Source organism: Aplidium turbinatum, chromosome 4 (genome assembly GCF_918807975.1).
Source record: "Aplidium turbinatum chromosome 4, kaAplTurb1.1, whole genome shotgun sequence".
Lineage (NCBI taxonomy): Eukaryota > Metazoa > Chordata > Ascidiacea > Aplousobranchia > Polyclinidae > Aplidium > Aplidium turbinatum.
This window is the reverse complement of record NC_137475.1, coordinates 21269546-21281108: the sequence shown is the minus strand read 5'-3', so window position 1 is coordinate 21281108 and position 11563 is coordinate 21269546. Positions and strand designations below refer to the sequence as shown.

Genomic DNA, 11563 nt, shown 5'->3' with positions numbered 1-11563 from the left:
CGTGAATGCAGTTTCACTCAAACAAGCAAAGAAAACTAAAGGAGTAAAAATAAGAAGCTGCCTATTGATCCTGAAATAAAGTTGGTATTTCTTGATGTCATGAACAATAGCAATGCATTCATCCAAGTTTGGTCTCCTAGTCTCTGCTGATTTTAAGGTCAGAAATGATATTGTATGGTATGTTAATGTAAAGGTGTATGCACACATATGCAATGCTACTTGTATGTCAGCCATGCCGGATAGTGTTGCCATTTTTATCTTCAAAGTGGCTATTTTTACCCACTTTTTGCCATGGTTACAATCAGGTGTTGCCAGAGTTAGGATTAAAGTTAGGAAGGGGTAAGGGTTAGAGTTAGGAATAAGGTTAGGGTTTTGATCTTTGACCATGACTAAACATTTTTTCCAAAATACAAGTTTTTGTTTTCAACAGCTATAAACGTTTCCTCAAATTAAAACAGAATTCCTTATCTGGCAACGCTATTGAGGCTATAGTTACACTACATAGTGTAACTATAGCCACAGCCTTTTATCTTTGTATAACTAGTGTGTATCTGTGAATTTAAAGTCATAAACACCACTACAATACTGCATTCTTTGTGAAATAGTGGAGAGGTAATACTTTAACCTAATGTATCCTTTGTAGTATTTTTAAATAGGTCTGGTTTTAAAATAAAAACACTGTACGGAACACCATGTATGCATTGGCCTTGTGGATTAACGCGCACCGCAAATTTTGCTTGTGATTTGTGAGATATCACGCGACATGTTGCGCTGGGGGGCCCGGCAGCATGATCTGCACCGGGGCCCGGCAGGGCTCTTGGAGGCCCTGTTCATACGACCCGCAAGTGAGGGTCCTACGACCATATGTGGAGGGTCCTCTAAGCCGCTTGAAAAAAACATGCAGTATTTTCGATTTTCCATTTGTTTAACAGTTTTATGTTGTGCTGTTGTCATGCTACTACAAGAAATGTTAAATGGGAAACACTAAATGTATGCGCTCATCGGAAAATCTCTCTTTTAAGAACACAGATGATTTTGCTATCAGCACAAATAGTCCGTGCACAAAGTTTAATTCGCAATCAGCAAATTGGACAAACATGACTGTACTTCAATACCACAAACTTGTACACTGAGAAGTCAACAGGTATCAATTAATTTCTTTGGATCGTGTTGTTGACACAAAACAAAATGGTTTGCAGGTCGCTCCAACAGGGAGGTTCACAGGTCACGCACCACATGACCGGTAATTTTTTTGCTCCCAGCCTAAAATCTGAACTTTTAGTCTCACTCAACATAGCTAAGAACAACGCTAGTTTATTGCACATTAAGCACTTATTACTGAAAGTCAAGACATCACTCAAGTTAAAAAAACTAGAAAACATGTTGTACGACCTCAAAAATTTAATAAATTATGTCAAAATCAGTAATGAGGTCTCCTGTCCACAAATCAGCTAAAAAAATGACGTTACTTTCTAGGAAAACCTAACGAAGCGTGTCAAAGCCAACAATGTCCACATTTGGCACTAAAGAGTTGTATAAAAAAAATTACGGGGGATGGTTCGCAGGTCACCCCTGTTTACAGATAAAATCAAATCACAAGTTGTTTCAAAGAAAAGTAATTTGATTTAGCAGCAGCTTTGCCTGGTTGCCATGCTTTAACTAGATGTGATTACATTGCGTGTTATACAGCAGCCCAAGCATAGTGCAAAATATGGTTGAGTTGGTGCGAAAAAGTAGGCATTAGTTTACCATATTTATTATGTTACTGAAGTGCTTTTAAAACTATATAGGCTAGTGTTTGTGTACTCCACAAAAGGCAAAGTCGTTAGAGCTATCACAAAAAGAAAATGAACATTTGGTATGATGGTTTTCACTAACTGTCTTGAACGATAGGCTACTAATGCATATCCATACCCTTAGCTCGCTGATTTGTTGCATAACTAAAGTAAAGTTTCATTGCTGTCTCTTCGAAAAGTCTGGTTGGGATGAAAAACGTAAGTAATTATTTAACATTGCGATTGTCATAGCTTATACTTATAGCATTGTAGGGAGTAATGAAGAAAATGTTGTCATTAGTGAAATGGTGGGAGTAGTTGGATGTCAAGCGATTTACATAGAGAGTTGTTAGCAATTCATCGTCGCCTACTTTAACACAGAAGCAAATGAGTCTTTTCAAACTAATTTAGTAATTTGACAGTTTGCAGCTATGCGCTAGGGCTTTAACATTTAAACCACCAGACTTGTTAAACTAAAAGTAAGACAAACTAATTTTCCAATATTGTATTGAAGTAATTAACTAATGCAGCTGCAAAAATGCTTGATCTATTTCCTTGCATTAATTATTTTTCTTTGTGTGGGTAAACGAAGTAATGATACATCCCGTTGTGTTACTTAGTTTTGTATACTTCAAAAGCACAGATCACCAGTAAATCCTGGCATTGATTAAGTGCAAACTAGAAAGTCAACTAGGCCTCCTTCAAGTTGTCTGTCAGGCGACATCCACCATCAAATTTATCTGTCACATACATTTTTATGAAGCTTTACACTCACAGATTAATTTTCAATCGATTTTATCCAGTAACTATTTCAGCTGACCTAGCTCAAGATAGAGGGGGTCACTTACTTTAGGTTGTCTGTCAGGGGACATCCACCATCAAATTTGTCTGTCACATACATTTTTATGAAGCTTAACACTCATAGAAATCAATTGGTTTTAGCTGGTAAATTTTTCAGCTGACCTAGGGCAAATTTGGGGGTATAAAACTTGTCTGTCAGAGCCCCCACCACCAAAAATGTCTATCACATACCAGACAAACATCTAGAAGCAATTTACTTTACAAATAACTAAGTTTCAAGCGGTAACTATTTCGGCTGATCTAGCGCATTTTTTGGGCCATGAAAAATGCCCCCCATTCCCATACCTACCACCGGTGGCCCGCCAGACTTCCAGATTATGAGTACTCACATATCACCGGACATCGCTGTATGAATAGAAATTGGTAACTTTTTCACCTAGGGTGAACGCCGCGGGCTCCAGGTCGCAACTTTCCAAAAGGTACCATGAAAAAAATTCCCTACTTTGAAATTTGACCAATCAGAGTCGCGCCGATCAGTAGTGTAAGCACTTTAACATTTATTACTTTGAACATTGGTAATTACAGAAGAAAAAACAGCAATAGCAGTGGTGGGAATCAAACCCACATCAATGAAATGACTGCCATCGCCCTAACCCATCTGCGCCAAGTCAGCGGATGATTTAATTTAGCTAGGATTTGCATTTTTTCTTTGTTCTTCTGAAGTTTCAACATAGAGGATTTTTTTATGGTACCTTTTGGAAAGTTGCCTCCCGGTCTGTACGAACATTGGACAGAATTTGGTGTATAAAAAAACACCACAAGTCACGAAAGTCGAACAAATTAACTGAGAATGTAATAGAAGATTGGAATTTGTACCATCATTTCTTTGCAGGCGGTGAAACTAACGAGTGTGAAGGCAATTTAGAAACTACGTTAATAATTTGACAGTCTCAATAATGTTTAAATCTCGTGTCAAGGCATCGACTTTCTTGTTGTTTGTTTTGGGAATATGTACTTTGCAATGTAATCCTGTTCATTGACTCATCAGTCAATCAACGATATTTCAATGTAAAGTTTGAAAATGAAGCCATCGTTTTCACTCTTCCGATGAAATCTTGAATTGATTGGATAAAACATGGTAACGCACATCAACAAAAACTAGCAAGGTGACATTCTTTGGAAACCTTCCTGTGAGGACAATAGAAGAAACAAGTTGTGACCAGAAACTTGACCACTTTTCACAGTTATTGGATGTCAGCAATTGTTCAACCGTCACAATGAACTTCCCATAACATAGTTCTACGTTCCATTCACAATAGCTGCGTCCGGTTGAGCCACCTAGAAAGTACAAAGTACTGGTGAGTTCAAACCCGATAGATGACGTTCAATCTCAGTAAAGAGTTGCTAGATCACTAGTACGGTAACACGCTGAGCAAATTTAACGTCGCTACATACGTGAGAGTATTAACCTGGGCGATGGAGTCGAAGAGATATTGGCAAGTCTGGAGTTGGAGTCGTTATATATAGACCTCGTTACTTTAGACCAGCGGTTCTTAACCTGGGGTCCGCGGACCTCAAGGGGTGCGCGAAGCGATTTCAGGGGGTCCGTGAAAGTTTCCGAGTTTGCAGCATGATTGATAAATTACGAAATTAAAAAATTGGTTGGTTGTGCTTTATTTGTGTATTACCGTGATTTACTAACTATAGTTCCCAACGAACTTGTGCGGTGTCCTTTGAAAGTTCAAAGGTTTGGTTTCTTGACTAAAAAAATATATAAATGAATTAATTTTTTAATAAGGCTATGTTCAACTTAATTCTTTTGAGACATCAGTCTATTGATCAATGCTTAACTTAGAAGTACAAACGTTGTTAGTCAGCAGTCTATCACCGCTCACAGTTTTGCAATGACAAAGATTATAACGAATTAATATTGATTAGAAATGAAAAAAGGAAGATATTGTTTGTAACGGTTGCAAAATGTATTGATTTTTGATAAAATTTATAGAAAAACATCAAATCAACATATACAGTAGATTACTCATTTTTGATGATGTGTGCCAACATATAGCTCATAACATAATTTCGCCAATGCCATCAATCGTCATAACTGCGTCGCGAGTTCAGCAAATTCTTCTAAGTGTATCGTTTCGAAACTTATGAAACATTTGATTCCATTTTAGGAGAAGCAATATACCAAAATTTCAGATAAAACTTTTTTAAGGGTCCGCGACCGCTTCGAAGTTACCAAAAGGGTCCGCCAAAACAAAAAGATTGAAAACCACCGCTATAGACAGTCGTTATATATAGAGTCGTTACTCCTATACAGATTGTTATCAGTTTTGTGAAAGTTGCCGTTTCCATTTTGATCGCAACTAAGTTTTTAAAAAATGAAAAAGGACAAAAATTAAAAAAAAATCGGGCAACCCTCAAAAATCTACTAACACTGAAGGCGGAGTCGGTCAGTTATAACTCGAAAAAGCGAAGTCGGAGTCGTACATTTTTCACCCGACTCCACATGAGTATTAACAACAAACGACATGTGGGGTGATGTTCGGTAGATTTGGAAAAATCTGTACAGTGTAAAACTGTAAAGTAAGTCCTTTACTATGTTAAGGTATAAGTTTGGACCGGAGTCTGTTTTCAAGCTAACCGAAGCATTTTGAACAAACTCCGTTGACACACGAACATGGTTACAAAACGAACTGTTATTCTTACAAAAATTAACAGAATAAAAGATCGACCACATCACAACCCACCTTGACGAAAGGGTGACTTTGCAGGGCGCTGATGTCCCACCTAGTGGTGGGGTCCACCTCGAGACAGTGACCGACGAATGACTGTCCCTCCAAACTCAAGCTGGTCGGGATTGGAGGTTTCGAGCCCATGCCCACCTTGTAGAGAATTTGAAACGGATCCAGGTCATGCCAAGGTCGCTTGCGAGGAAGTGATTAGTTAGTAAGGAACAGGTATAATCAACCTTTAAAGTTCTTTTTAAATAATTCACGAGATTTAAAAAAAAAAACAGGAAATGCTAAAGTTGTTTTCGAAATCATGTTGTGTTGTTATGTTGTTGTGTACATTTTATGTCAATCATGTTGCTGAATTTTACGTTCAATTCTCGCAATACGAAGAACAAAGTAAGGAACCCCTTGAAGAAATCAGGGATAGGCAGAAATAGTTTAAACACTTCTATTTCGAATAGATACCATTAATAGAGGCAATTTGAACTTTATTTTTTAACTTATTAGTGCATACACAACAACTTTTAATATAAAGCTATGATTTGAACGCATGACTGATTTCTCACCTTTCCAGTGGTCATCTCGATGACAACACAACCGACGCTCCACACATCGGCCGACCTTCCGTATCCCCGCTGCTTGACGTTGTTGATCACCTGTAGAAGGGGGGTCAGTTGGCACGGAGAGTGGGAGGTCATTAAGTGTTACACAAAAGTGGAAAAAAATAAGTAATATCAAATACTGTATAGCTGATTCTTTTAATTATTCGTGTTTTTATTTACAAATGTTGATGTGTTGTTGAAACAAATTGTGACTTGATGTTGATCAAACCTAGCTGTTGACTTTTTCAACGTAGATATCACTGCTTGAGTTATTTGGGAAAAAGCACGCCATCACTAAAATTTGTTTGTGGCAATCGAATTACAGTTTCTTTTTGAATCTCCCACCGTTTGATTGATTGAAATTCGGATATAAAGAAGTATTTACCTCAGGAGCGGTAAAGGCAGGGGTGATCCCGTGATGAGAGGAAACCTCTCCAGTTAAGGTTTTGGTCCTGTTCAACAATCGAACGGCACTTCCGAAGTCTCCCAGCTTGAGCAGGCCTCTGGAAGTGAGGAAGATGTTGCTACCTGTGCCAATGTAGCCCAAATTACGTTTATGAATTGACCGGATGTGTAGTGACGAACATCAAAACTAGACAATGCAGATTATAAAAAACCTTATGGTGTTCTTTGCTGAAGGGAGATCTTAAAGCAGCGTTACGTGTATCATAATGCTCAAACGCTGAAACTTGCAACCTTTCACAAGCAGGTGAAGGACCTCTAGTATTTGAGAATCCATAAGACAATAAGTCTCTTAAGGCAGGGGTTCTCAAACTTTTTTGCTAAGTACCTCGTAAAGTTTGTAACAAACTTTTGCAACCCTTCACATTTCATTGTGATAAATAGCAAAAGTGTTTATCTTTTATTTTGTTGAAGCCCGATACTGGTCTTATTGATCTATTAACTCTAAAAAAAAACTTTAGAATAAACAAAAAACGAGTATTCAAAATTATTAAGATTAATTATACGGTCGTCAGACCATTCGGCATGCAACAACTCAGCAAGTGCTTCAATTCATTAAGTACATTTCAGCTACTGTGAAGTCAGCAAATAAAATTTAAGTGCTCAAGTCGGACTTGCTTGGTCATCGATTGTTTCAGAAGTTGTGGAAGAAGTTCATTAACCAGTAGATATTCCATCTGGGAGGCTTGCTATGACATCTCTTACTTCATCTTTCATGATTTTTGTAATTTTAGTTTTTGCTGGTGACATTTCTATATTGTCTCGTTCATCATCATATAGTTTTAACACATATTCTTGCCATCTGTTGGTTATTCCTTCTTTGAATTACTTTATCATCTTTATCGATCAGCCTCATCTTTGCGGTTACAGATTGATTTTTCATCTCTTTTAGTTTGGTGTGTAGCTTCGGCGATCTCACGTGAGGGTCATTCCATGCCAAATGAGCAAATGGGTTACACCACATGTCATAGATTTGATTGAAATTTGGCATACTTGTAGATGTCAAAGAAATATGAAGAATGCAAAAACAATTTTTGGAAAATTTTAAGTATTAGTAGAGTTATGGTCATTAGAAAATTCACCATTTTTGCCTGTTCCGCTTCAGTGATTTTGTCCAATTTCTTATTATATTTCTAATTTCTTAATCTACAATCATACAATATGGCTGAAAATTGCTAGACAGACATTTTAAGACCCAAGGAATCCAAAAATGTAAATTAAAAAGTTGACAGAGAACTTCTTGATATGTTTATAAAGGTTTCAATTTGATACATGCATTTTTTGGAGGCCAAACTTTGGAGGCCTATAAAAAAATGGGTATAAAAATTAAGAACTGAAATTCACATATTTTATACTTATATCAATACTCTTTCATGTCAAATAAAAAATATGAATTACTTTTGATAACTACTATGATAAAAGCTAAATTTTCTGACTTGCAAATTTTGTACTTTTTTACACTCATTGTTTAAGATTTTTGTCTATGACATCACAATTTACATTATTGCTTGTTGATGACATCACAATTTACATATTGTTTGTCATGACAATTGTTATGTAGCTCATGAATGAATTGAATACTGGAAATGCACTTAGGTTTAGTGTTCAATTTTAGGTTGTTCTATTAGTACTACATTAGTTTTACTTTTACAATAACACAATTAAACTGTAAATAAAAAACTGTAAATAAAAAAACTGTAAGAAGAAAACTGTAAATAAAAAAAGGGTGATTAAAAGAAAAGTTTGGAAGTTAGAAGATGCCGACACAAGAGAAAGGTTTAAAAAGAGAGTTGAAAGTCTTGTTCACAACGATGTGAATGATGTATGGGGATCCTTCAAGAATGGAGTTCTGCAAGCTTGCGATGAAATTTGCGGGAAAACAAAGGGCAGGATGGATCGAGGAGATACGTGGTGGAATGAAGATGTGAGGGAAGTAATTGGGGAGAAAAAAGTCGCATACAAGGCTTGGTGCAGAAATAGATCAGAAGAAACTAAGCTCAAGTACAAGCAATTGAAAAATCGGACAAAGAGAATAGTTGCAAAAGCTATGAAGAAAGAAGCTGAGCAGGAATTGACCAAATTAAAAAACAGTCCTAACGAAGTATATAAGTTTATGAAGGTTATGAAGCGGGATGGGAAAGATGTAGATGGTGGACGATGTATTAAAGGGATGGAAAACTTGGTTTCAGTGGGAAAGATCGTGGAAGAATTTGGAAAGAACATATGGAGATGATAATGAACGAGGAAAACGATTGGGATCAAAATGTGGAAGCCGACGTGGTAGCAGGTCCATTAAAGAGAGTTACTCGAGAGGAGGTGACGCAAGCAATGAAGAAAATGAAATCGGGGAAGGGTCCTGGACTATCTGAAGTCACTGTGGAAATGATACGCGCAAGTGGAGAGACAGGATTGAAAGCAATGCAGGAAATCAGTCAACGTGTGTTAGATGGAAAAGGAATGCCAAATGAATGGAAGATGAGTGTGGTGATACCCATCTTCAAGGGAAAGGGTGTTGCATTCGATTGTGGGTGATATAGGGGAATAAAACTGTTGGAGCATGCAATGAAGGTAGTGGAAAGGGTGTTGGAGAATAGAATAAGATCTGTGGTGAAGCTGGACGAGATGCAGTGTGGATTTATGCATGGGAAGGGAACGACAGATGCTATTTTTATTTTGAGAAGGTTGCAAGAGGAATATCGGGACAAGGGTAAGAACTTGTACATGCGTTTCGTGGACATGGAAAAGGCGTTTGATAGAGTTCCAAGAAGAGTGATGGAATGGGCAATGAGAAAAAAAGTAATGCCAGAAGCTCTCGTGCAAGCTGTAATAGGTCTTTACGACGGTGCAAGGACGAGAGTTCGCGTTAGATCTGCCCTCTCAGACGAGTTTTCGGTGAAGGTCGGTGTACACCAGGGTTCTGTCCTCTCTCCTCTAATCTTTGCCATTGTGATTGATGTGATTACCGAATGTGTAAGAGAAGATTCATTAATGGAGATACTGTACGCTGATGATTTGGTTTTGTTGAGTGACACAATGGAAGATCTGAGAGGGAAATTTGAGAAGTGGAAGGAGTCGTTTGAATGTAAAGGTATGCGTGTGAACATCAAAAAGACAAAGGTCGTAATAAGCGGAACGGAAGGGGAAATCACAATGAGCAAAATTGACCCATGTGGCGTCTGCGGAAGAAGAGTGATGGCAAATTCTGTTACATGTACGAAATGCAAGAAATGGGTGCATGGGAGATGTGCAAAGATGAAAAGAGTGACATGCAGATCCGGAGATGGTTTTGAATGTGAAAGATGCAAGAAGATTGAGGAAGGAATGATTGGTCCTGTTGAAAAGCTGAATGACGAAGTTGAATCAGTAAATGCCTTTTGCTATCTAGGAAATAGATTGAATGCCAGTGGTGGTTGTGAAGCGGCAGTGACTGCAAGAGGAAGGTTTGGTTGGGTGAAATTCAGAGAGTGTCGAGAGTTGTTATGTGGTAGAAGATTTCCGTTGAAAATGAGAGGAAGAATTTATGCTAGTTGTGTGAGATCTGCAATGCTGTACGGAAGTGAGACATGGTGCTTACGAGAAAACGAATTGGCGATTTTAAGAAGAACTGAGAGAGCGATGGTGAGAGCAATGTGTGGTGTAAAGCTGATGGACAAAAGGAATACCAAAGAACTTATGAGCTTGCTTGGTTGAATGAAAATGTTGATAAGTTGGCAAAAGCGAATGGAGTGAGGTGGTATGGGCATGTTTTGAGAAGGGATGAAGATGATGTTTTGAGAAGAGCGCTGGAGTTGCGAGTGGAGGGTCGTAGAAAACAAGGAAGACCAAAGAAAACATGGAAAAAGCAAGTTGAGGAAGAAAGCAGCAAGGTGGGCTTGACAAGAGAGGATGCGCTAGACAGATCGATGTGGAGACAGGGTGTGAAGGCGATTGCGGCACTTGGAGGTGAATCCGGCCACCCTCGGTAACGGGGACATCACCGGATTAAAACTGGACTACTACATTTATCACAGCAATGCGACATTGGAAAAAATGGAGGAATTGTGTCATAAAATTCACTTTGCTAGAAGCAGTGGGTTTGTGGACATTGGTGGACTTGCAGAAACAGATGAACATGTTTATTATGAACATTGACATTTCTCTGCTTCAAGCAGATAGATGGGCTTTGAACACTTGAACAGTAGGAAAAGTATATTTCCTGGTTGCAAGATCTGTCGAGCATGTTAGGAATAATACATTACTAATAAATCAATAGCTTTTTTTCCTTGGTCTGAACCGTAAAACATTTGACCAGGCTAACACTCACAATAGTATTTCAATAAGATTTAATTTATGTTATGGAACCGGTTTTCTTCCATTAGGAATCGTCAGCATAACTGAGTCGAAATAAAAATTAGCCTACATCAATAGATGTCAGCACAACTGAGTCGAAATAAGAATTAGCCTACAATATCAATAGATGTCAGCACAACTGGACCAAAAACAAACGAAAAATTACAAATTAATTAAATAAATAAAAATGTTCATGACCTCCAATCCTCCATATTCATTTCTTTATTTCTGCCTTTTCTTCTCTTCATAGTTTTAGCAAAACGCAACTTTCGAATATTATAATTTCAATTTGATCTAGCTTGAGCAAGTATAATGGCAAACACTTGAAAATTCAAATAAAATTTACTAAGCAGAGGATTATAGAAATACTATGTCGGTGAAATCTAGAATAAACGCTTCTATTACATCATCATGCTAAACTTGCAATTGTGCAAAAATTTAAAGCAATCAATGCGGCAGAATAGGTGACAAGGTTTGGAAAAACTAGAAAAACCATATCTATGATCAAAAATGGGAAAAACCAACTGAAAAAGGTGATCTGGTACTATGACACTTCCTCAAATGGGCGATCTACCTAATACAGAAAGCAATATCACTAAGAAAATAAATCAATAGCTTTTTTTCCTTGGTCTGAACCTTAAAACATTTGAAAACATTTAAAACATTTTTCGTTTGTTTTTGGTCCAGTTGTGCTGACATCTATTGATATTGTAGGCTAATTCTTATTTCGACTCAGTTGTGCTGACATCTATTGATGTAGGCTAATTTTTATTTCGACTCAGTTATGCTGACGATTCCTAATGGAAGAAAACCGGTTCCATAACATAAATTAAATCTTATTGAAATACTATTG

General features: G+C 37.6%; 1 protein-coding gene across 1 annotated transcript in view; it reads right to left on the bottom strand.

The window, feature by feature from the left end:
* Positions 1-1298: 1298 nt before the first annotated feature.
* The window catches only part of LOC145768970 (mitogen-activated protein kinase kinase kinase 4-like), a 202857-nt gene continuing 192592 nt past the window's right edge, over positions 1299-11563 (bottom strand). Inside the window, exons 31-34 of the mRNA XM_082580572.1 lie at positions 6305-6447; positions 5884-5973; positions 5333-5509; positions 1299-3914 (exon numbers count right to left, since the gene is read on the bottom strand). Coding sequence (XP_082436698.1) covers positions 3876-3914; positions 5333-5509; positions 5884-5973; positions 6305-6447 — 449 coding nt within the window. The 3' untranslated portion in view covers positions 1299-3875. The remainder of the gene's footprint in view (positions 3915-5332; positions 5510-5883; positions 5974-6304; positions 6448-11563) is intronic.